Source organism: Malurus melanocephalus, unplaced genomic scaffold, assembly GCF_030028575.1.
Source record: "Malurus melanocephalus ecotype Western Australia unplaced genomic scaffold, MMel_1.1 scaffold_6, whole genome shotgun sequence".
In the NCBI taxonomy this organism is placed as follows: Eukaryota; Metazoa; Chordata; class Aves; order Passeriformes; family Maluridae; genus Malurus; species Malurus melanocephalus.
The window spans coordinates 903,182-929,853 of NW_026623238.1; the positions used below are offsets into that span (position 1 = coordinate 903,182).

General features: G+C 37.4%; 1 protein-coding gene across 2 annotated transcripts in view; it reads left to right on the forward strand.

Annotated features, from left to right (window-relative positions):
* Positions 1-226: 226 nt before the first annotated feature.
* KIDINS220 (kinase D interacting substrate 220) overlaps positions 227-26,672 on the forward strand; it is a 75,243-nt gene continuing 48,797 nt past the window's right edge. For both annotated transcript variants that reach the window (XM_057371592.1, XM_057371600.1), the window contains exons 1-15: positions 227-369; positions 7,700-7,849; positions 12,053-12,151; positions 13,554-13,652; positions 15,045-15,143; positions 16,068-16,169; positions 16,575-16,673; positions 17,579-17,776; positions 19,768-19,866; positions 22,167-22,265; positions 22,921-23,019; positions 23,948-24,125; positions 24,602-24,766; positions 25,880-26,059; positions 26,405-26,570. In XM_057371592.1, the coding sequence (XP_057227575.1) occupies positions 7,742-7,849; positions 12,053-12,151; positions 13,554-13,652; positions 15,045-15,143; positions 16,068-16,169; positions 16,575-16,673; positions 17,579-17,776; positions 19,768-19,866; positions 22,167-22,265; positions 22,921-23,019; positions 23,948-24,125; positions 24,602-24,766; positions 25,880-26,059; positions 26,405-26,570 (1,790 nt within the window). In that variant the 5' untranslated portion in view covers positions 227-369; positions 7,700-7,741. The remainder of the gene's footprint in view (positions 370-7,699; positions 7,850-12,052; positions 12,152-13,553; positions 13,653-15,044; positions 15,144-16,067; positions 16,170-16,574; positions 16,674-17,578; positions 17,777-19,767; positions 19,867-22,166; positions 22,266-22,920; positions 23,020-23,947; positions 24,126-24,601; positions 24,767-25,879; positions 26,060-26,404; positions 26,571-26,672) is intronic.

The window sequence follows — 26,672 nt, forward strand, 5'->3', positions numbered from 1 at the left end:
TTCCCCGGGCAGTGCCGTTCCCCGGGCAGGGCCGTTCCCCGGGCAGTGCCGTTCCCCGGGCAGTGCCGTTCCCCGGGCAGTGCCGTTCCCCGGGCAGTGCCGTTCCCCGGGCAGTGCCGCTCCCCGGGCAGTGCTGTTCCCCGGGCAGGGCCGTTCCCCGCCCGCTGCTGCTGCTGCCCGCGGCGATGGGCGCGGCCGGAGCGGGCGGAGCCGCCCCCGCGTCACGGCCCGGGCGGGCGGAGTGCAGCGGCGGAAGATGGCGGGCGCTGCCGGGCCGAGCTGAGCAGCGCTCGGGGCCGCTGCCTCCGTCCGTGCCAGGCTCCGGCTGGGCCCCGGAGCCGCTGCAGGGCCGAGTGTGCCCCGCCGCGGGTGAGTGGCGGCGGGCAGGCGGGGGGCGCRGGCGGGGCGCGGAAGGGCAGCGGAAGGGCACGGGCTGTGGGGGAAGTGGCGCTCCCTCTGCCACACAAAGAGCGCAGCGGGGCCGCTCCCGGCGGGCYGAGGGGGAGCGCTGGGCTCGGGTGATTCGTGGCTGCCGTGTCTCGGAGGCCCGGTCCCCGCACGCCTCTGTCCCCTCAGTGCAGGGCCGCGGGTCGGGAGCGGCGCCGCGCCCGCTCCGCTCCTCCCTGGGCATCCCCGGGCTCCGGCGGCGCCGTGTGCGGGGCGGAGCGGRCTCGCTGTGCGGCTGAGGGGGCACCCACCGTGGGTAAAGCACCGCGCCGGTCCGTGTCACCGCCGGGGTCCCTGTCAAACCAGTCCCGTGGCTGGGGGAGCCTCTTCTATTGTGGTTCATCTCATGTTGACTCGGGAAGGGTAGATAAGGATTCGACCCGTCCGGAAAGTTTTTGGCATCTAATGTCSAAGGTGAAGAATAACAGAATTGTTGATGTTGAGAGGGACCTGCCCAGGTCACAGAGTCTAACCCTTTTCAAGTAGGGACAAGAGTGGATTGCTAGGACCGTGCCCAGAGGGCTTTTATGTGTCTCCAGGGAGGGAGACTCCCCAATTCTGGGGAGCCTGTGCCAGCGCTGGGTCACTCTTACAGTAATAAAGTGTTTCCTGATGTTCAGACACGATGTTCATTTGAATCAGAGAAGGGCAGCGAAGCTGGTGAAGGGGCTGGAGAACAAGTTCTGTGAGGAGCGGCCGAAGGAGTGCTGGGGAWGTTTAGCCTGGAAGAAAAGGAGGCTCAGGAGTGGCATTATCACTCTCTACAGCTGCCTGAAAGGAGGTTGTAGTCAAATGGGCATGAGCCTCTTCTCCCAGGTAGTAAGCAGTAGCACAAGAGGATGTAGCCTCAAGCTGTGCCGGGGAGGTTTAGTTTGGGTATTAGGAAGAATTTCTTCTGAGAAAGAGTGGTTAGACATTGGAATGGATTGCCCAGAGARTCACTGACCCTTGGAGGTGTTTAAGGGAAGACCATTTAGTGCCATGGTCTAGTTGATGTAATGATGTTCCATCATAGGTTGGAYTCARTGATCTCTCAGAGGCCTTTTCCAGCTTGATTGTTTCTGTGTTTCAGTTTCTGCCCATTGCTTCAGGTCCTGCCACAGGAAGGACATCACTGAAAGAGTAGCAAAATCTCTTAAAGGTCTTTGGCACTTCTCATATATGCTTAAAAATTGGTTGGAAAAGTGATTTCCTCCCTGTAACATTTGGGCAATGATTAATGGGGGGAATAATACTGTAAATGTCTTCTGCTGGAAAGGTTTTTTAATTTTTACCTGATTAATTACCTGACACTCCTCCCCCTCACATCAAATAATAAAGAAATGGAAAGAAAACCAGAAGACCTTATTCTGAGATCAGAATGTGTAAGAAATCCCATCTTTTTGTGTACTGGATAGGCATCTATTCTTTGTTMTGCAACAATGTTTATTTAAAATAAATTTATTATTAAGAAATTAAAATCTGCTTGAAATTCYGTGTCCACAGCTTATGAAATGGTGCCTTATTAATTTAAAGTTCTACATCTCACAATTCACTTTTTTCWTAAGTGGAAGCCCTCTAAAAGTTAGATTTTTGTCATGGGACTTGTGTCTGTGACTAACAAACCCCTGATTTCATGATACAGAAAAACGTGTTGGCCATATGAGACTGTGTAGGGTGATGTTGCAGACTTTCTTCTGCTGTTGTGTGTTTTATACAGGTTTTGACAATTGATTTATGTTGGTTAGTATCATTAAAAAAAACAAACCCTTAAGTATTGGTAACTGTTTCTGTTTGCTTTCTTTTATTTTATTTTTATTTATTTTTCTTTTATTATTTTGCATTTAAAACCTGAAATAGCAATTTGCAGGACTGAGCATTTTTTATTTTGTTTCAGAATTGAATTTTCTCTTAGAATTCASATGTCCCCAGCAATATGTTACTTTCATTGACCATATTTAAATTTTGTCTTGAAGGTGGACGGATTTTTTTGATAAAGTATAAATCCTGTTATCAGATACTTCATACTTTATTTTAACTGATTTTTTAACCAGGGTAGAAACATAGGTATAYGTAATAGCTGCTACCAGCTGACAACCAGCACTGTATTTTAAAAATGTATTTACATCTTTCTAGTCTTTTTGTATGTAATCCCCGGTCTCCTTGGTTTTATTAAAAAAAAAAAAACAAAATCCAACACTACTATTTTGGAAATRGCTGTTGCCTTGAGTGCACAAGGTAGAAAAGAAGGACTTGTGTATCACCAGTTTCCCATACTTTTGACTGTGTGCAGTTAGAATAKTTACAGCCATAGAGACCTCCTTTTGTGCATTTTTTTTTGTTATATTGATTTTGGGTTTCAAAATAAGAATATCTGTGTGTCTAGCTGTAATTCATTATTTGTGTCTTTTAATATTTTTGATCTACACTGTTTTATTCTTTGTGATAAAGAAACAAAAATTAAGGCAATTTATTATAGTGCTTCTCACCTGGATACCAGAAATGTGGTTAAAAAATTGAAAAAAATGTTCCCAGATATAAATAAGGAAAAGCAGAAATACAGCATAAGGTCATTAGTCACACTGGAATTTCAGACTCTGGAGAAGAGGTGTGGGTGTAGACTACTTATGGAGACTTAGATTTGTTATTTCTCTCTGACTCTGAATACCAGAAATTAATATTTTTAGAGACTCACTTCAGCTTTCTTGAAAATTTGTTCTCTAAACAGAGTCCTGGTTGACTCAGTCCCAATAGAAAGAATATTTTAAAATATTTGCTGCTTCATGTGATGCTTGACTTGTGATCTCTTCATGTTTAAGAAGTATATCTGTTTAGGAAGGGATTGCAATAAGGTGTCGCAAAGGCTGGGTAGTGCTTGTGTTAGCAAGATTCTGTGTGGTGTGAGTAAAGGTGATGTATCAGCATGTTTTTCATTTCCTTATGCTACCATAAAACATAAAAACGGCTGACAATATAAAACTGACTGTTAATTTTTTCTAATAARCATCATGTGTACAATTCTTGTGCTTCACATTTTTAAAATTCTGATTTGAAAAGATGGTGTTTCCAGTTCTTAAGGCTGAAATGCTGCATATTTACACATTTSAGTTGTTTGTACGTGCTCAGATTTCAGCAGCCTGGTAATTATTTCCTTTTACAGTTAGCTGAAAGATCTGCCACAGTGTTGCATGTTGGGAAGGTGGCTTTTGTGTCTGGAAATGGAAGGAAGCATTAAAAACAGTTCTTTTCATTGTATGATGTGAAGAATTAATTTAATGTCATTACTATCTTGACTTCCTTTTTTRGTTTTGTTTTCAGTAAGTAGTCTCAATAATGTTAGTGGTGACCAATTTTGATATTTATTCATAAAAGATCACTACACAATTTAAAAAAAAAAAAACCATGGGGAAGGGCTATGTAGATAGTTGGAAAATTTAGTGCGTAATAACATTTGTTATATAGTTAGGAACTGATAAGAGATTCTGAGAATACATAAAATACCTCCCAATTTGAGTTATCAGGACCTCTGCTGTCAATATTGGTGCTGTTGAGAGAAACTATATTTTTGTAAATTGACAAATTTTTGCAGTCTTTCCAAAATAGTGATAAATGCAAGTCTGCTTCAGCTCAGGATCTGAGAGCCTTACAAACACAAGTTAATCCCTGTGCAAACATTGCCTTCACCTGAGCATTTGTGCAATTTAYATATTTTCATAGTTCTTGGTGTGTTGTTAGTTTTATAAAATACCAGGATTTGCTGCCCGAGGACATTGTGAGATTTCCAAGCTTGAAAGTTTGGATTCTGAACGAAGTACAGATTTGTGCATTGGAAATTGGTTCACTTASGTGAGAGAGAAAAATAATAGCATCAATCCTTACTGGAAAAGGGATTGTTTTCTGAATGAAATCTCAGTTTTAATGGAAATTTTTGTTATAGATTGTGAAAATACTTCTGCTTTGTCACAGAAAAAGTAAACACGGTAATTGAGCAATTAAGGACCATTTATGTATAGGATGTTCATTAATGATACTGGTTTTGCACTATATTTATGAAATTTGGCAGGGATTAAGTTCTCATCCTTAAATTTAGTCAAGGGAAGCCTTAGAGTTTTCCTTTTATTCTGGGTTGTTTGAAAATGGTATGATGGTACATTTCAGGAGCTTTTTCATTAGAGGGGCCAGAATAGAATTCTTTAGCTGGAGACTGTTCCTCAGACTCTTGCTTCAGTTTTTATGATTATTTCAAAGAAATCTGAAGCATTGGAAGCATTTGCACTTTAGTGACTTGCACCCATATGGACTTTGAGTACAATGCCTAATTTTAATAACATAATAACAAAAATATTATTTAATAGAAAGGTTGACTGTGGCTGTGGTCAATTGATGTTGACTTCCTGTCATGAGTGAAAGTATCATGAACAGACCAATTCAGGCCTATTTTGGGCATGTTCTTTGTTCTTGGTGGGGAATAAATAAAGCAATGTTTCCAAAAATCTTACTGCCACCCTTTTTTAATTTATCTTTGTTTCCAGAGTGGTAGGGAGGTTTCTTTTGTCCCAAAAAAAGGGTGGTTGTTGTTGTCCCAAAATTGTSCTTTCCTAAAGCCCTCCAATGATGTTAATCTTTTGCGTGATGTAACGAGCTTGCCTTAAAAGGGGCAATTATAAGCACGAGGATATAAAATGCATGCTAATAATAGTTGATTTTGGGATTCTTGTTTTTATAAAATAGACTGTTATTAATTCTAAGAAGTAGATATGATGTGACAGTAAAGCGTAGGGGACAAGAAATGTTAATATTCTTGAAGATGGTTCACCAGTATAAATCTTCTTTCATTTTATAAAAGTGATATTAACATGGAGTTTATAAACACATCTCTAGGCACATTCATTGGCATCAGGTGTTTTGCTGTTTGTCAAAGGTTTAAGTTGTCTCTAAGGATTCAGCTCTGCATGAAGGCAGAAGCTGCACTGTCACTAACTGGTATTTCTGAAGCAGGATGCTTATCTACAGTGTAGCAGGGCTGCCTCTGCCTTTTGGAAATACGCCCATAGGGAACATCAAGGGAAGATCCTTACTTTGAGGAAAAAGCAATGCTGAATACTTTCTTTCTTCTCACACCAGCTGAGAATTAATTGGTGAAATTTTGATAGCAACCACAGAGATTTATGTGGTGATATATTTTTAATCATGTTTTGGGGATGTTCTTAATACAGTTTCCAATCTAGTATAGAAATTTGGTATGGAAAATAGCATGGGGAYTGAAGCTAGAGGAGGGAAGTTGTGAGACTGCATGGGAAAATCAGAAAATGAGTGTGGTGGCAGTGGCGCTTGCAGTGGTCGCATTTCATGGACTTCTGTTGTCATATGTAAAAAAATAATGGGAGGAATACAGATGCATGTGAATATCTAATATCATTTTAGGTGCCTGCAAATATCTGAGATACCTGCATAGGGCTCTAAGATGTTGCTCAGGCTGCAAGGGAGATGGGCTGTTCTGAACTGGCAGCTGGATGCCAGGCAAGATGCTAACTATCCTGGTATTTTTATGTCTGAAATGGCAGTAGGAGCCAGTGTGTCCACACTGACTCAGTAAAATCACTGTTTCTTTTCAAGCCTTTAATTTTTGGCGTGGTTTTGTGGGTTTTTTGTTTTCAAGTTTGCAGCCTCTCAAATTGGCTCTTCCTYCTACTGAAAAAAATGACGATAAATGCTTAACACCACGGTTGTGCTGCTTACCCCTTTGATGGTAATTTAACTGTATGGTAAATGTGACAGTCCTTTTGTGTTCTTAGTTTATTTATAGCTTTCTTGTGAGACAGACTGGCTGCTTGGGCAGTGCCTACGAAAACTGCTACTGGGCTTTACATGTCAAAACTAGATTTATTTTTTTTACTGGTTTTAAGTATGGGTTTWAAACAATCTCTGTAGTTTCTTTGTCACTAGACATTCATGTGCACCTCAGTTTCATTTGAACGAAGAGTTGCTGTCATCTTAACTGAGGTGTTAATGCCTTGAGCAAGGCATTTCTGTATGTGGCTCATCTGATGGCTGCAGTGCTGTAGGTGAGCTCAGGCTCTAACATATCCTGACAACACTGTGTAGGATTTTATATACTTACTTGGTAAAGAAGAAAGGATGGCGTAAAACTGTTGCAGACTACGTAAGTAATTTAGAGAAGGACTGGATTATTTGAATTAAATATTTAAATCTAAACTTCTCTGTGCTAAGCATGGTGAAGTTCTTGCTGGCTTYCTCTCATCTCTTTTTGGTCCACTTCAGTTGGAAATGTGGAAAAATTCACTGTCTGCTTTGATTTGAGAATAAAAGTAAGAACATTTGCCTGGGAAAGCTATTAGTCATTGGCTTCTCCCTGCAAGAGAATGGCCTAAGCCTTAGGCTTTAGCTAATGCTAAACTGGAGGTTTTCTTCTGCTCTTACAAGAAAACACCAGAGAGCATGATCACGTCAGCCACTCATAAGGAGAAAGGTGTGAAAGGTTGGTAGAGTTTTGTATTTAGCCCCACGACCTGTTCAATATCTAGTGAAAATTAATTTAGTGGCTCAGGTTCTGTTGCCATATGTCTATAAATTTGGCACAATAATGCTACTGGTACTTTGAACTTACTGGGCACAACTTTTTAGGAGGTCTGAAATGGTTCTTAATGGTCTGCTTTAAAAAAGTAAAACCTTTGCTGTCTTGCATGTTAGAGGTTGAAAGCATGATCAATTAACAGAAGTCATGTAAAATTTGACCGGCGAGTTAACAACGTGCCATCACGTGCAGGCATGTCTGCATAAAGTTGGTGATAATTGATTTAGTAAATGGTGTTTCTCGGAGTTCCATATGGCTGCAGTTTAGATAGAATCACTGTATTTTGTAATGCTTATTAATTTTAATGCTCTGCTTATGCACATAAAGGATAAGGGTTATATTGTAAGTAAATAGTATATATAAAGTATGTAACATTTACAGATATTCCTGTAATGCTGTATATACAGGAACTACTGTGCATTCCATTCAAAATAATTATTTAGACAAGACACAGCAGTTACAATAATTTCTGTAATTTTCTAAGAACTAGAAAGAATTAAGACTTCATGGAAATGTAGTGCATATTAATGCATGTCTCCACCAGTGTTTTTTTGAGGAGAATGGCAGGTGTTTTTACCCATCTGATAACTTATTAGCATATATAATACATGCTTTCTCATGTCAAATCTCATAGGTGTTACTTACGCTTTGCTGGTTTTTTCCTTTCCTGAAATATAGGTAAGCTTTGTTATATAGAAGCATTTTAAATACTGTGTGAAGATGGCAAGTCTGATGAGTCAGAGTCTGTTGACCTATGTAGAAGAAGGAAACGTTCCTGCTCTGAAAGCGCTTCTTGAGAAATGCAGGGATGTCGATGAGAGAAATGAGGTAAGATGATATTTTAAAAGGTCAGTTTCACATTGCAGTTTATTAGTTACAGAATGGACTATTAGTGAGATCACACTGGTTATTTAAATTTAAATTTCAGTTTTATTTTGAGGTAATTGCTTATCTTTGYGTAACCTGCATACTGTGTTTTCAGTCTGTCAGCACCTCAGCATCTTTCATAGTATTTGCTTTCTTGAGTGTTCTGAGCTGGAAAACACACCTCCACCCTTACTTTGTKAGTAGACTTTATACCTGCATTTCTGCAGCTAAGAATTATTTCTTAGTTCACAGATTCAGAAGCATATGCCCTTTCATTTTGGGGTGAAACCTGATATGATGATAGCCCTTGCCTCACATCCTGGTTTTCAGTCACGCGATACTTTGTTAAACAATCCAAATAGGAGCATATATTGCAATTTGCCTGAGCATATGCTCACCTAGATGAAAAAATATGGATCCAGGAAGGAGGTCTAGAGATTACCAGAAGTACATGAAGTCTTGATACACAGTAGGGATTTTATATGAGAATTATTCAGAATCTGTTATTTTGATCAATTTTTCAAATCTCCATAAGATGGARAGAATGTTTTCTTGGAAAGAAGTCCAAAAATTATGTATACTACTCAAACTCAAAGAGCATTGTGCATATGTAAAAACAATATACAGAATTTAGCCTTACTCTAGTTATTAGATCTGGTTTCAATTAAGACAGTTTTCTTTCATTGTTGGCACATTCATTCCATGCTGTGTATGCACATATGCTGAAGTATTTGAGATGGGGGAATTTCTATATTTCAGAGCATACACATGAACCTCACCACCTGGCATGTAGCATATCTGAGAGGGRGAATAGTCTGTTCCGTCTGCTGGCAATTCCTGTCAACAACATGGCTGAAACCAGACAGATCGTGTTGATTTTATCCAGTGTCATTGTCTTCACCTTCTTTTCTAAATTTTTCTTCATTTATTGGTGGGACTGAATGTAGTCCTGGGTTTCATTAACTGCCCTTTTTGCAGACATCATTTCCCTGATACCTAATGTTTTCAGTCTTCTGATATGTTGCATTGGAGAAGGTCATTTCTGCAGACAGACAAGTGTGGTTTGCATCAGTTTTAAACCCCTTGCAGGGACGATCCATATGTATAATGATAGAAGTTTCTTTAAGTGCTAGCTCTTCCTTGGAATTCAATGGCTTTGAGTGCAATTCAGTTTCCARTTTTGGTCCTGCCAAGACATCTTTTCTTCTTGGGTAAAAAGAAAATAACAAAATGGGAATGCCTTTGGAGATCTAARAAAGATTGCTGGCAAGCCAAAGTTTGTTGATGCCAAGACCTCCCAAGCTGCAGTGACTTGTCCAATGGTTAGATCACCCACATTGTTACCAACCCTTTTTTTCTTGACTGCGGTCAGTTGCCAGAAAAACTGGGATGTCCCAGTCAATTTGTGTATGGATCGTTTTGTTGCATTAACATCATCAGTTTTAGTTAAGTGGGGCAAGTCTCAGCCTTTCTGCCTTTTCCCTGCACGTCCTTCTGCTTGTATGATTTCTTCTTTCTCATACAAGACATGTGAATTAACAGCTAATGATAGATGCTTGCCTTATGTGATACAGTTTGATCTCAACAGCCTCCACTTTCCTTTGATGTGCCTTTCTTTCTGCTCTTGGTACGAAGGAGCTTCTTGATCTTCCATTCTCTCACGGACTGCAAGAGCACTAATCTGTAAGGTGACACCACTGATTTCCCTAAAAAAATGCAGGTGTGCTCCTTTGTAATTTGGTTATTCCAATGCTTAGACTGAGCTGTGATGTACAGTCAGATAGACAGTACATCGCAGATTCTTGATGTGAGTATGAGAAATATGGGCATTTAGTTGTTGTGGARTGTCTAGACTCTTGGGCAACTTTTGAGAGTTAATCTGGATATCACAGACATAGTAATTACCTTTTGTTTCTGTATTGGTGAAATCTTTGTGATGGTTGCTAAAACATGATAACGTTATGTACATTTGAGAGGCTTCTAACAAAAAGGAAAGGATGTTTTCTGTACCCCTATAGAAACTTTTACATCTGTCTCAGAAAACCAAAGCCAATTGGCAGCTGTATGACACTTCCTACAGGAGGGAATAAGTTTACCATCCACAACCTCTTCTTACTCAGATATAGTTTTATTKGGATTGTATCATCCTTTTGTGTTATCCATTTGTGGAAGACAATCAGAGTGATAAAAACAGTAACTATTCAGAGGAAGGTGAGATGAGTGGTCAGGCTAAAATAGGAGGTTTTGTGTATTTCTAAAGCACTACTTGGAAGAGATCCCTGTAGATTATCTTATGCTGTGTCCTGAGGTGGCTTGGTTGGTTGGAGCCAACAGGAACTGCCTGTGTCTGGTGCAGGTCAATCCCAGCCTCTCTTCACAGAGATTTACTGCAGTTCCCCCTGGATATCAAAACCTGAGACCTGTGCTCCTGCCTGCCCAGCCTGTCAGAGTCCCTCTGGATGGCAGCGCAGGCATCTGCTGCGTCAGCCACTCCTCCCAACTTTGACCAGGCTGCAAAGGTGCTGCGGGTGCAYTCTGTCCCATTGCCCCAGTCCTTAATGAAGGGGCTAAATAGGATCCCAGTATTGATTCCCTTCACTAGTGACTGGCCTCCAGCTAGACTTTGTACTGCTGATCCCAGTGACCTGAGCCCAGCAGTGCAGCCAGTTTCAGTCCACCTCACTGTCCATTTGTCCAGCCCGTACTTCATTAGTCAGTGTGGTTGTTGACAGTGTTGAAATCCTTGCTAGATAAGYCATAAACAGTGTCTCAGCTCTTCATCCACTGACCAGTGTCATCACAGAAGGCAGAGTGGTCAGTCAGGATTTCTGAAATCGCTTGGCATGTGTATTTCCAATTTATTAACTTGAATACATTAAAGAGTAAAAGTTATGACTGTTTTCTCCTCCAAAGAGAGCAGTTCTTTTCAAAAAAGTAGTTTTATTTCCTTTTGATTTTTTGAGCATTTTTATTCATTTTATTTTAAGGACCTGACCTAAAAATTACTTCTTGTTGATACAAAATATACGTTAGAATCTAAAAGCAATGGTGTCCTTTGGAATGTATACAGTGTGTGTTATAACAACATAAAATTACATGAGAGCATAATTTTTCTTTGTGAAAAATTAMATTATAGATATAATTAGGAAACAGGTGATGGACCAGAAAAATTTTTTGAACGAACCTATACATTTCTGTGATTTTGTGTGTGTAAAGAGCAGAAAGATTCATCAAGTATCTTTACTGTTATTTGTTTCARTTATGGAGATTAGTGATATTACTGTATTTTGGTTTTTATTCTTTCCAGRGAAGTTACTGGTATGTAGCTCCTAACATGTAGCTTTTGCATTATTCAGAGACTAGATAATTTGGGTTTTCTGTATGGTAGAGGGAAAAAATAGAAGAGAGGTCAGGAAAAAWTTGCTTGATTTRTKCAAAACTTGTTGTAATTAATTAATRTACTGTAAAATTTTGGAAGTTTTACTTTTCATCATGCATAGCTATTGAAACTCAGAAATTTGCTGACACAAAAGTAGTCTGATGGAAGGGTGACAGGTTCTAACTGATTTTTAAAACACTTCTGAAGGTGAATAAACCAGCCTTTCTATCYTTCATCTTCCCTGGGATGAGACGGTCTGCAAAGAACCCGTGTTGCAGAGGACAGCAGTGATGTCTGTATTTCATATGCTTTCAGATGAAAATGGGGTATATAACCTGCCTGTTTTTTCCGAGGGTTTAGCAGCTGTTCCTCTGAACCAGTGTGCATGTTTTAATGGCCATTGTGATTCCTAGAGTAGATTTATTTCTTTATTAATTTTTTAACAATGTGACTGACATTGTAGTAGAGATGTCTTCAGAGAGCAAATCATTCAGAAAGGTGGATATTTAATAATGTGACTTTTTTTCTTTTGGTAGCTCTTTTTAATGTCTGAAATGTTTGGGTTTTTTTGTTTTGTTTTTTTAATCTCCTGTGGGACAGGATTTAATGCCACATTCTTAATTTTTATTGCAAGTTTGCTGTGTGGCTTGAAAATCAGTCCTTCTCACTGGCAGTTAAATATGGAGACAATGTTGCTCTGTAGTTTCTGGCTTTTTGTTTTGTGAGAATGTGTGCCATTTTCATCACTCCCCAATGCATCACTTTTGCTGTCACTTTGATTTCAGAATGGCCAGACTCCACTTATGTTGGCTGCTGAGCAAGGCAATTTAGAGATTGTCCAGGAGCTTCTCAAGAAGGGAGCTAATTGCAACTTGGAAGATGCAGTAAGTATTAGTGCTTTATGTGATGGTACAAAACAGTGGAAGAACCAGTAATTTAAAGGGGCAGGCAAATGAAGGGAATTTAGGTTAGTGTTGAGCTCGGGGGGGGAAAAAAGCAGGTGGAAAATTATGACATCTAAGAGAAATTTTATTCAGAGTTGCTTAGCTTTTGTGTTTCTTGGGGCCCTCATGAAGAGTAGGGCCTCTTTAAAAGTCCTCAGATTTTTAAAGCATCTTGATCTCTTGGGAGTGTTGGTGCTGTTTCTTCTGGGAAATTAGAATAGAGAAATACAGCATCAAACATGAGGTCCAAGTGATTTTGCTCATCTCAGTGTTGTTGAAGTATGTCAGTGGGTTTAATTATTGTTTATTTGTGGGGGGTTTTTGTTTGCTTGTTTTTTTTTAATTTGTTTTTTGTATTTTTCCTGTAAATACTTAGCGTGAATTTAGATTAAAGGATTATTTCAGGTGAAATCCACAATAGTGGCAGAGAAGGGTTTCAAATTTATCAATTGTCTTCATGCCTCAGTGAAGGAGGTTGACTCCAGATTAAAGATGCCCAAAATGGTGAAGAGTCTGTATATTCCATTGAAGAGTGATAAACAGGCAAAGGATATTGTTTTTTTTTTTACTTCTGCACTTAGTTTAAGTGTAGTGGTATGGACATACAGGAAAGGTGTGCTATGGAATGTATCACCTGAAATACCCAAAACAACAAAAACCAACCAACCATGTCTCTATTGTTTTGAAACATTTTAACTGCTATAAATATCACAATTTCTATACTTCTAGGAAGGACAGCTACTGTATAAACTGTTGCTGTATTTTATAAGTGTGTAGCATTTAAAAAAATCAGTGCACCAGGATGAGCTTTGAGCAGTGGGGGAAAATAAGCATGGTGCAAGGGGATATGTATCTTCCTGAAGCTGTAAATGGGAAAAGCTGTGGTCCAGATTACCCTGCATAGCAGTCCCTTGGGTGCTGTCACCCACTGTCAGACCCACTGCCTCTGTTTTCTGTGGTCTTCATTACCATCTCGTCCCCTCTCAGCAGTTTTCAATGTCTTGATCTCATTCTCTAATYCTTTGGGGGTGCTGTTTCCTCCATATGTTTATTAATATAATCTGCAGTGAATTGAGGAGTGGAAAGGGATAGATATTGGGTAGGAGAGCACATTATTGGAGGGGTGATTTGGTGCAGTTGCTCTGTATTTCCATATGTACAACTGGCACACTGTGAGTACTTTATAGTACTTTTTTTATTAGTACTTTTATTTTTTCTTTGTAAAGGAGAGATATTTTAAGGGCTTCTCTGTTTCCTGTTGTGGATTAAACACTTGAAAAAYAAGATTACTTGTATGGAAATATTGAATATTACTTTATAACATTTTTTCCTTTTTTTCTAGGATAACTGGACAGCTCTTATTTCAGCWGCTAAAGAAGGACATGCAGCTATTGTAGCAGAGCTACTCAATCATAATGTCAGTTTGGAGCATCGGGATTTGGTATGTGTTGTCTTAGTGTAAAAAAAATAGAAAACACTTTTGCGAGTTGGAGCTTTTTAAATCCATAAAACTAAGGAAAGATCTTTCCTTTCTACTTTATGTAGTCAGTGCTGCTGAAGTGGAAAAGAATATATAGTTAAATATTGCTTTTTACACCTGTGAAATGATTGCTTTAGTGTTAATAAAGGCAACTAGGGCTCCTTTCCCCCCACTTTAATTTGCTTTGGAAAAAAGCTAAACTGAAGAACAGTTTGATTTTTGGGTGTGTTTTGTGTGGGTGAGATTTTTTTGCAGGAGGAGGGTTGGTTTGGTTTTTTTTGTTGGGTTTTTTTTGGGTGGTTGTGGATTTTGGGTTTTTTTAAGTATTCTGGTAAAATAAATATTATCTTTCCCAGAAGATACCTGTCTGTATTTACTTTTTTCCTAGGCAACCATTACTGTTCATACAGCAGTCCTTGTTTTCWGTCTCCTGACATTTGTTTTGATTCATCTTGCCAAAGTTTTATGTGGGAAAGTGGAAGCTACAGTCCAGCCCACTTAAAGAGTTAGAAAAGCTGCTGAATCATTTCTAAGGTTAGATGCCCCTGAAGGACAATAAACTATCTCCATTGACAGAAGATGGAATTAGTACATGCAGGGGCTAATTTAGTTCTGTTTAAGTTAGAGTATGAAAACCACTAGGGAACAGCTCAAGTGCTTCCTTTAATGGAAATTCCACTCTTTCTGAAGGCTGAGGCATCTTCACTAAACAAGATTTTTCGTTTAAAGCATATTAATATGGCCAAGTGCTTGATTTCTAGACCTCTGTCAGTCAGAGGGATCTTTTACATCTCTAAAAATGTATTATAAAGAAATAAATAAAAATTGTGCTTACAGTTACTGGAGGCATACTGTTACTTTATAAATTTGTTTACTTGACCTGTCAAATGCCTTAGGCAGTGAAGCCTCATTGTCTCCTGCAGACTTAAATGAACACACCATAGTAGTTTGAAAGTAATTGCTTTCATTGCACCCTATTACAGAAATCAAAAGTAAACTTTCCATGTGAATTGATTTAAATTCTAGACTTTAGGATAGTGGTGTGTTCCTTGTTTATTTTTTTATTAATCTTATAGTTGGATTAATATGCATTTGAAATCTGAATTGAGTGTTCAGTAGCCTTAAGGACATAATGTTTTCCCAAGTTCTGCATATAGTGAGAAATTAGTACTTTCATACAGGAACTTATTATTTATTCTACATGAATAGAATTACAACATTATGTGTGGTCCATCCTTACTGTATTCTGGATTTGCAAAATAGTCTTAGGACAAATGCAAAAGAAAATAAAAGTTATTAGTTAGATTTCTAAGTATTTTTCAGCTTTTACATTTCTTTGTTTTTTCTTGCCAGGGAGGATGGACTGCCCTGATGTGGGCATCATACAAAGGYCGTACTGAAGTAGCAAAGCTGCTGCTTGAGAAAGGAGCAAATCCAAACATCACAGGAATGGTAAGTTTAGTCTTAAAYGCTGCCCCCTCCCAAGTGTTTGAAGTCCTAAGTTGTACACTCATCTTATTTTGCATTTTTTTGCAATATGACAATCATTGTATTTTATAAAAGTCTTGCTTTAATAATCTGTGTGATTGCCACTCGCTTTTTTATTAATTCAGATTTTTTTTAATTGAAGCAGATAGGTGTATAGCTCATCCTGAGAATCAAATTTTCAGGAGAGGAAATAATAGAAAAGATAAGTTGGGTATAGAATGTTACTTGTATAAAAACTGTCATTTTTCTGCATCTGTAGAAGTTAATGGAGTAACTAATGTGTGCCTTTTAGAAACCATAATATGCTTTAATTGTTTCATAATAGTTTAGATTATATGAACATATACCATTTATGTTGGAGAATTAAAGAACCCTAAGATTTTGGAATTTAGTTCCTTTTATAAGTGTTTTCTACAAAAGCGTAGGCACTGAACAGTTTGTTTGTAGTCAGTTCTCATGTGTGAGGCAAAAATGAGCAATGAAGGAAGAGCCCCAGTGGCTGGAGCAGCCTCTGTGATAATTGATTTGATTTCGTTTACATATGCAGTGTCTGCATGCATGGCACAACTTCTGCAGTCCTGATTACTTGSGGATATTGCATAGCTGTCTGTTGCTTCCTTTCTACCTTACAAACATTCCTATTAAGATGAGGGTGGGAATTTACAAAGCTTGTTTGAAGAATTATAAATCAAAACTGATTCRAAACAGTGAACGAACATCTTCCTACATAACACAATGTGCTAGGTAACAATTGATGATAATGTAGTTGGATTTATTTCTGTATAGTCCTTCTTCTACAGGCTTAACTTCTATTGAGACTTGTTTTGTTGATGTAAAATAATTCAAATACATGAGACTATAATTATTTATTTGTTTTTTAATTCTAAGCAATACAGTGTTTATCCGATTATTTGGGCAGCAGGACGGGGCCATTCCGATATAGTACATCTCTTACTGCAGCATGGAGCTAAAGTCAACTGCTCTGACAAAGTGAGTTATACCTTTATAACATTTAATTTCTGTAACATTTGATGAATTTCTTGTAAATAGAAATCTGTGAGTTCTTGATTAGAAAAATACTTGCTGTTATATTTTGCCCGTGAGATTAGAATTAGTGTAAGCTAGAGTAAGTTGTTATGCTTGAAAGGGCTTTTTACCACAGTATGATCGAAAGGGTTGGAAACCTTGCTATCCTAGGTTGTGTAGAAAAATAATTCTTACAGCTATCATCTACAAAAGAAAAGTTGAAGTGGCTTTTCAAATGCTTGTATTAATTCACAAGATCAAATTATGTTTTTGTAAAAACTAAAGCAATAAAGTGTAGGATAAATACTAAATACATGGGATAATAAATACAAAAAGCAACATGATAAAATGTTGTGAATGTTCTTTCAGTATGGAACCACCCCGCTGGTTTGGGCAGCAAGGAAAGGTCATTTGGAGTGTGTGAAATACCTGCTGCAGATGGGAGCTGATGTTGATCAAGAAGGAGCTGTAAGTAACTGCTCATTTTCCAGTGATAAGTACATCTGTGTGTCCTGTTCATTTTTTTTAATAATACAAATACCAAGAAATACATAAAACARCATGAAATGTTGTTGGAATGTATTGCTTTCCAGCTATTTGCAGACTGCATGTGGGAGTTACTGAAATTTATTTGTGCCTTGTAATAAAACTRTGATGTAACTAACGAGTTGTATTGATACTGGACACACTGGTATATTTAGTGTAAATTTTAATGAACATAAATTAATGTAGATAATTGTTATCTGAAGGTTAGCACTATCAAAATTCACTCAGAATCCAGATCTGATACATCAAATATCTTATTCCTTAGTGCTATTTGAAAATTAAATCAAACACAAAGCATCTTTTGAAAATAATTATGGTGACTGCACCTTTCAGAAATTGAAATTTTTTTCAGGAACTTCAGCTGCATATTGTATTTAAATAAAACAGATTGCGTTTAAATTGCTTGTCAAAATAAAAAAAAAACTCCAAACATTAAAAGTTAAGTGAAAAATTAGGAAAACTTTTGGTATTCYTATGATTTTTTCTGAAGTTCTTCAAATATCCTCTGTGAACAGCATTGATAGACTGGGGTGCTCTGATAATACTATGTTCCCATATGACAAATAATTTTTACCATATGTGTGGCTTTCAGGAGATAGAATAAACAGATCTGAACTTTAGTTTTTGCATTTTAAGYGTTCTCTGCTATTGCTCTTAGTTTATGTCTTTGTTCTTAAAAAGCATGTTTTTGGTGCACTTTAAAACACGAAACTAAAGTAGCRTTTGGATGATTAAGGGAGTGGTGTCAGTGAGTGTTCTCTTGTTATTTGAAATGCTGATGATTGCTATATCCGCTGTACAATAAAATCTGTTGGTTTTATTTAAAGAATTCTATGACTGCACTTATTGTAGCAGTGAAGGGYGGCTACACTGACTCAGTAAAAGAAATACTGAAAAGGAACCCAAATGTAAACCTAACAGATAAAGATGGAAATACAGCTTTGATGATTGCGTCAAAGGAGGGACACACGGAAATTGTGCAGGATCTTCTTGATGCTGGAACTTACGTGAACATTCCTGATAGAGTGAGTAAATTTTCATCATAATTGTAGTTTTATATATGTAGTTTATATATATATATGTATATGTAGTTTATATATATATATAAATAATATATGGTTAAATACCAGTATATGCAGGTTTGTAAATATGTGATTTTTCTGGCTATTTTTCTGCCATCTAGGGGTATTTTTATGTATTGCTATTTTACAACTATGTTAAGTGCTAAATGTTGCTATGTGAAGGTAAAGGATAAAATGCAGAAATTACTGTTTTTCTTTGAGACTGTTGAATTGAGAGCACAGGCCATCTGTCACATCTGTAACATAAGACTAAWACTGAACTAATCAGTGGGTTTGGGGTGGGGTAGTGCTGTTAAGACTGTAAATCACGGATTCTGTAAAAAAAGAATTTATTTAATTCAGCATTTACCTTTATCTTTTACAGTGAAACATTTTACTAGCAAACTTGCATATATGATGTGAAGACTTCAGCTATGGGTTAAGRGGTGTAAATGTAACGCTGTGTACCTGATCTGTACGTTCATTACTCAGTAGAGATGTGACATGAAGAGTGTCCAGACTGTGAATCTGCTTGTTGGCAGTYCAGGATTTTATTTGGTTGCTTAGACAGCTGCCTTGGACTGTCTGCAGTGTCCCCTTGATAGTCAGGTTTTTCTGAAGTGTCAGAGACAGGTCAAGCACTGCAGCCTTGAGGCTGTAGTTGGTTAGATACCTAAWCTTAGATGACTCTGTCAGAGTCAGTGACTTAGTTCAGAGTGGTAATAAACTTTTGAGGCTACATTCCCAATCCCTAAATTGGATTGCTTGGGGTTGCAGAGAGTAGAGGAAAGCTTCTTGATATTTGCCTCATAAATTTAAAAGTATTTTTGGATGGATTTTCCTTTATTTCAAGTGTCAGTGCATTTCCTAGATGGCAGTGTACTGAGCTACGGTTTTGCATGTAACAACAAATTTGACCTCAGGCACATACCAAAGCAAAACCTTATAAATATTTAAGAGAATACATTGCATCCCTCTTAGCACCTCTTCTGCCACAATGTTCTACAATTGTCTGCATTTCTGTGCATTTAGGAAGGATAAATTACAGCTTTCAGCACAGCTGACTGCATTCCAAAAATACTCCTAACAATGAGTACTCTTAGTTTCAGATGCTAGAGCAGGTTTTGATAAAGAAAATTTCTTGGTTTGCAGCCAGGTATGCAATGACTGATTAATGGGGCAGTTCCTACTGCTGAGCTSTCTGAGTTCCACACCTGTGATTTTGCTATACTTCTGTTTATTTTYACTGTTTCATCATAAAAGGAGTACTAGGCAATTTCAGGAATATAAGGTAATTTCTGAAATTCTAGTATGTTCTWAAATGAGTTAAAATCAGAAGCCTTAGGCACAACTGCAACTTTATTTTATGTATATACAAGTCCATTTACCACACCAAAATATTTTTTTTTAGATCTATTTGAGATGAAGTCAGCCTTTTGCTTTTTTCTTTGTAACAGCATAGTCTATGTAAACAAGATAGCAGTCAAATCTGCACCAAARAAATAGCTTGATGCTATTCAAAATTCTTGAAGAGCTTTTGGCAGCTGTGAAACATCTCAAGGAGACAGATAACATTCTTGTCTGATTGTAAGGAGGTTATTACTGTTGAGTTTTTGGTCTTTTATGAACAGAAAACRACTGGGTTTTTCACATTTGTTATTAATTTATGATTTTTTTTTTAGGATAGTGGTTTAAGCTAGACCTATTTTTGGAGTGTTTGTTTTCCTGAACAGCTTCATCTCTTAAAAAAAAAAGTCACACATTTTTTTCTATTGTATACCCATTTTTTCAGTGATAGAACTATTTTTTGTATCTTGTTTAAAAAAATTATTGGAAATTTCTTAATATAAATGGGCATAGTGTATATTTTGAAGCTATAATTCATTCTGTTTTGCACTTATTTTTTTGGTAAATAATATTAATTCATGTTCAATATTCTTTCACAATTTTCCTAGAGTGGAGATACAGTGCTGATTGGGGCTGTTAGAGGTGGTCATGTTGAAATTGTGAGGGCCCTGCTCCATAAATATGCTGATATAGATATCAGAGGTCAGGTAAGTACAACAGTGTAAATGTTAGACTGGTTCTTAAATAGAATGTGAATTTGATAACCAAGCAATTATACTGTGTTTCTAAACAAGGCTTTAAAATTTCCTCTGTCTGCTCTGCAGGAAATTCAGAATTCCACCAAWCAGTAAAAATACATCACATTGCTGGGCAGGTTTTATGATATTAGACATATGTAATTGYAATGCCTTGTTAACAGTTTTTTCAGTTAATTTGTATAATGGTTGACAAGCAAAAGATGTAAACTGAACTTACTGCATCTGCACTACTGAACAGATTTAAAATAATGATGCACTTTAAAAGACACTTAATATAATGATTTCAGTAATATTTTAAATATAATATCAATGAAATGTGATGCACCTGAGATTATATCTTGTCAGAGCGGTTCTGTCACTGTGCTTGGTTGCGTCTKGTGTCCTTCACCAACTTTCTGTGTMGTTTTCTATTAAACACTGTTGTCAGTGATTCCCAGGTTTTCTACCTACCCCTTCTTTCATTTTTGTCCTTTGATTAAGGTATTATTTTTGCTCATTGGCTGGAAGCTGTCTTACTGAGCTTGATATTTGTTGTTTTTTTTTACATTCAGCTTCCTTTCTTTTACTTGATGCTATTCAAATCACTCTGTTTTGTATGTTGTTGGCACACACATACAAAAGTAACTAGACACTGAGAGCTGCAGAGGTTCAGTAGCTATTCCTGATGCAGAGCCTCTTTGAGAAGCCAACGAGTTTTTATTTTCAGGAAAAAGTAGCATTTGGATGTCTTCCTCTAACATGTCATTGGAACCCGTTATGTCYCAGCTTCTTGCTAATACGGATCTGAAAATCTGAAGCTTTTCAACATCTTGATACGACTGGGGCAATACAGAAACAGCAAGAGGATGCAATCTCTTTGGTGGCAGGGAAACTTCTGGCAGTGTGAGGTTGCCTGTATAGCCATTTGCAGTGGTTGATCCCAGAGAATACTTCTGTGGCCTTACAGGAGGCACAGCACCAGTCAGTTCTGTCAGAGGAGGGTTCTGGCTCTGCACTTCAGATTTTAGTTTAGGACCATCAGTATCAAAATCAGAGATGAGTGAGTGCAAAGTGCAACTTCCCTGCTGGGAGCAACTTTGCTATTTGGCATTGCAGCASCTGCCTGCCAGCCAGACCTGTTCTGGGGAGATGTGTTGACTGCCCAAATTTGTGATGTTTCAGAAAGATTGCTGAGTCTTGTCCAGCCTTCCAGCAACTCTGTTCCTTGACGATCATATGGTCATTAGCTGGCAGATACCTTCAGCAGATAAAACATGACCACAGGGCTCTTGAGAACAAGTGTTGGGGCAGGTGAGGGCTCAGGTGGTGTTTTCCTCAGCTCTTTTGCRAGGGGCAAGGACCCAGCTGGGAATACCTGGCAGACCTATGCCTAGCTGTGTAGCTGATCTACAGCTCAGGCTGATGTCTTGGAAGCCAGCTCACTGAGGGACAGAGAAGATGAAACCCAAATGATCGGAAAGAAATCTAAGTGACCAGGCCGGTTAAACTGTTGAGAAAGGCTTTAAACTCAGTTTGCTGTGAAGCACACGAGTGGAAGAAAAAGAGCTGCAAGTGAAAGAAGCAAGCAAGGCAGAAGGCTGCAAGGGGTGCTTTGACATTCTTGCTTAGAAGGTGGTGTGTGTTCAGAGGCTTTCCTTAAATGTCTTTACACAAATGTGCATCAAACGGAAAGAGTCATGGTGCAGTCACTAGGCTACAAAAAGATTGCAGGTGTGAAGACTTTCTAGGGTAGCACACATCACTGTGGGGAAAAAAGATGACAGAAGCAGATTTGCAGCTATTTACCACCCCGTAGGTTTACTGATAAAATGTTGGGCTGATCAGCATTCTGGTATTTGGTAATGGCTTTCTTGTCCATCTACTTTTACAGCTTTCTAACTTSCATGGCCTCTGAAAAAAAGTTGTTTTATTTCATTGGGTAATTTCTGAATTTGAGTTAGAACAGAATACTTACCTGTAGTTTTGGAAACTTTCAAGATAGGTCTGCTTGGATTKTTAAAGCTCTTAATATATTTGCAAAGATTTTCAAAATAGATTTATATTCCCTAGCCAGATTTGCATCCTCCCCCCTATAAATTCTACTGTTGTGCCAATTAGATTTGTTGACCTTTGCCTTGAATTGTGCTAAAAATTGCTGTATTAATGCTATTTTCAGTATATAGTGGTTGTACTTTAAATACAGTTTTTTAAATTAATCCAACTGAATGAAAATACTGTTAGTGTTTAATACTCTTTTTTTCTTTTTTTAGGATAATAAAACTGCTTTATATTGGGCAGTTGAGAAAGGAAATGCTACAATGGTGAGGGATATCTTACAATGCAACCCTGATACTGAGACATGTACCAAGGTAACAATTAGAATTTTAATTGAATTGCTTTTTCAAACATCTGTTCTTYTCTCAACTCCTATGTGATGTGAGCATCATACTGAATTCAGTTTTTGTCCAGCAAGGTACCTGGCGCACTGTTAAAAAAWTTTTTTTCTGAAATTAGGATGCTCAGCAATAGTAATATTCCTTTGTTGATAAATATGATTTGCTGTTAAATCCTTGATAGCAGGCAACATGTGGATTCTTTACCTCAGCATCATTGACATGACCAACAGTAAGGAATAAAGGTGCTGCTGGAATTTGAGGAATGAGGTTTCTGATATTACTAGCCATGAGTTCAGACATGTGCAGSAATAAGGAAAAAAAAGAGGAAGTAGTTGATAACAGCATTGAAGTATCTTCAAATATTGTGTATTATATCTGTATTTTGTCTTTCTCTATTTGAGGCTGTTATTGACAGAAATGTATTGTATTTATTTCTAATCAATCTAGAAAACTGGGTCTGGGATACCTTTTTCACAAACACAGGCACTAAAGTGTTGCTATTTGCACAGTAGTGTATTTAATTAAAATGATCTTATAAGTTTGGATTTAACTTGTTACCCAATCACTATTTTTTTTGTGGTTTTGGGTATACAGAGATCTTTATATTGGGCGTACTTTTCCGTTTTAGGATGGAGAAACACCGCTTATAAAGGCAACCAAGATGAGAAATATTGAAATAGTAGAGCTTCTTCTGGATAAAGGAGCTAAGGTCTCTGCTGTAGACAAGGTAAAGAGTATTTGTTCACTTTAATATATTTAATCATTTTAGTTTTGCACAGGATTTTGTGGAGAGTTGTTGAGGCTAATGCAGAAAAAGAGCTTCTCATATGCTTAATTAAATTGACCATAATACTTAAATGCTTAGTCTCCCATATGCTGAATAAATAAAGAGATCAGAATTCTGAGGTGTAAATTTGTTTCCACCTTTAATATATTGTTGGATTYAGTTTCGTTTTGTATTAGGGTTTTCTTAGTAAATTGAAAAGAAAAAAAATCTAGGCCAGGAAAAAAATTTTAACAGAGAAGACAGCTAATTCTTAATAACACTTGAAGAAGAGCATAGAGAGTAGTTATTTGTTACTAATGTTAGTTTTTGACTAATAGACATTAAACTAAAGGATGCCGGGGACAAATACACCTGGTTACTGCTATCTTCTTATCCGTTATCTACTTTGACTTCAAACCTTTTAAATAGAAGAAGACTTTTTGATACTTTTTTAATCTCCTGCTATTATATTTAGGATGAATAAGTAATYATGTTGATTTGATGCAATAAGAAAGCTTTTACTGAGAAGTTTTTTGGAGAAGTCTGAGCAGACATAACAAGCATTATTTCTTGTTCCAAGCAAGTCTCTGAGTTTGCCAATAGACCTTTGTTTCTACATAGAGACATTAWCTTTAGGATATTAATATAAGCATTTAAGAAAGAAGGCAGTGTCTGAGGTTTCTAACAACTGCTTTTTCTCATGCCTGCTCTGAAACATTTGTAATGCTTTTTCAAGGGGAAAAATGCTTGCTGTRAGGCACTGAGGCTTGTGAAAGTGCCTTAAGATTTATTTCAAGGAAAGAATGTATCTGAAACACGATTAACATATGGTCTGTCCATAATCTTAGGGATTCATGTCAGATATTACCATTTTTTCACTTAATTTCAGAAAGGAGATACTCCTCTTCACATTGCTATTCGGGGAAGAAGCCGTAAACTTGCTGAATTACTCCTAAGAAATCCGAAAGATGGTCGATTGCTTTATAGACCCAACAAAACAGGAGAAACTCCTTACAATATTGACTGTAGCCACCAGAAGAGTATTTTAACACAGATATTTGGTGCCAGTAAGTATAAGTATTTTTTTTTTAACACTCATATATGGAAAATCCAGTTTATTCAATTATGTATTGAGAAACGGCAACAGGTTTTTTAATCTTGGAATTAATGGGAAGGCTAAAAAAATCAGGTGGCAGAAACCCCCCATCATTCTAAAAGCCTGGTAAAGGTCAAATATACCTTTTACCATATGATTTCTGTTGATCACTGTGTTTTTATTTGAATCTTTCTTGTTAGAAATTACTTTCTTTGACTTTCTGTTTGGGATGTTGAATCTTGTGGTTAGCTTTAATAGTTGTGATAATTATGGATCATTTATGTGCATAATTTAAAATTCCTTTGAACAGGAATGTRCAAATAATAACAACTGTTATATGGGAGGAGTATATATACAAATACGGGTGTCATGACTTTCTGTATGACAATTGTCATATTAAAGATGTTTCTTAAGTCAAAGTTGTGTAGCACAGTATTTGTGTTGCAGGGCACTTGTCTCCCACGGAATCTGATGGTGACATGCTKGGTTATGATCTGTACAGCAGTGCTTTGGCTGATATTCTGAGTGAGCCAACCATGCAGCCACCCATCTGTGTAGGCTTGTATGCACAATGGGGAAGTGGAAAATCTTTCCTGCTCAAGAAACTGGAAGGTAAAAACTTGATTTAGTCTTTATCTATTTATCTTCAAAAAGGATCACATGGGAGTTACTAGTTTTTTGTCAGGGTTGTTTGTCCAGGTAGTGTTGTGTCTGGTCTCTGTTTCTATGATGAAARGATTTAAATTTTACTGTGGTAAGAACAATTTTCAGGTTATTAATATTTTATTCTCTGTAGTGTATTTTCTTTGCGTCTAGTTTTCTTCCCCTTTCCTCTTTCTTACTTTGAGTTTTTTGAACTTTGTGAAATGACAGAAGRAAGCAAATGCAGTATGTGAAATGAATCAATATTTTCCTGGTGGGCATAGGCATCTTACTTAGTTTTAGCACTTTCTGATAAAGGCTGTTTTTCTGAGATGTTGCAATACAATTCAGAATCTTCTACCAGTCTCGGTGTTTCTTACTTTCTGTGATGTCTGTATTATCCAAAATGGGATCTCTGCATTCATTTTTTCACCTCATGTTCCATATTATAAACAAAAACTGTATGTGTTTTGTCTGTGATATTTATTGCTGAAGAGCTCTTGTATTTCTGAAACACTTTCTCAGTGTTTTCTTCCTGTTCYTCATTTCTGTTTTTATTCTGGATCTATTGTGTATCTATTGTTTCTTATTCATAGAACCTAAGTAAGTTCCTTCAGGAATTCCTGTGTTATTAAATAAGAGTCAACAAACGGAAATACTACTGAAGCRTTCACGTGGTACTGTTATATCTGACCGAGGAGCACAGTCTATGTTTCAGTGACTGAGATTTTGGGAGATGGGGGCGGGTTTTGACAGATATGGTGGATTTATGTTTTTTTAGCGTCATTACATATGTTTTACACTTTTGAAGGAGTATAAGAAGTGGCATCACTTTTAATATGTTTTCAAAAGTAGAAAATCTGCAGCAAAAAATGTGAGTATTGTGTATTTAAATGTTTTCATTCATTGCATGGATGAAAACAGGGTTTTGCACTAATATTTGAACAAGAATTCAAGCATTGTCTTTTTTTGGACCAATAATCAGGCTAAGTTGTACAGGTCTGCTGAAAAAACTGTATTTTCTAAAATGATCTGTTCCTGAGTGGCTTCATGTGTTAACTGGTCTTTGTCTTTTTGTTTTAGATGAAATGAAGACTTTTGCAGGACAGCAGATTGAACCTCTGTTTCAGTTCTCCTGGCTTATTGTRTTCCTCACACTTTTGCTGTGTGGTGGTTTGGGTTTATTACTTGCTTTCACAGTGGACGCAAAGCTTGGAATAGCGGTGTCACTCAGTTTATTAGCTGTTCTCTACATTTTCTTTAGTAAGTCTTACATGGAATTCATGAAGTTTTTATCCATTTTTGAAATTCAGCATTATTTTGTAGTCATGTATTGCCATTCTGAAAAAATACTAAATGGTTTTATAGAATATAAGACTCGGTTTGGCCCTTGTGTTTTGCATGCAATTTGTGAGAGGGCATTCTCAAAAACAAAGAATAATTTTATTAATTTCATTGTGTTACTCTCATTTTTAGCCTAACTGCGAGAAGTTCCTTAACTTTTTTTAAAGAACTCCATGCTTTATCTGTTCAAATGTCATGATTCTTTCAKTTATGAACGTTGACTGAAATAAAACCATAACATCTTTTTGATTTTTAATATTTTAGCTGTAATTTACTTTGGTGGCCGGAGAGAAGGGGAGAGATGGAACTGGGCCTGGGTGTTAAGTACAAGGTTGGCAMGACATGTTGGCTATTTAGAGTTGCTTCTCAAACTCATGTTTGTGAACCCACCAGAATTACCAGAGCAAACCACTAAAGCTTTACCTGTCAGGTTAGTTATTTCATTTATTTACTCTTGAATGTATCAGTCAGGCTTACTCTGATACTTCTTAAACTTTGCATGTTTAACTTCATATTMAAATTTTTTGAGATT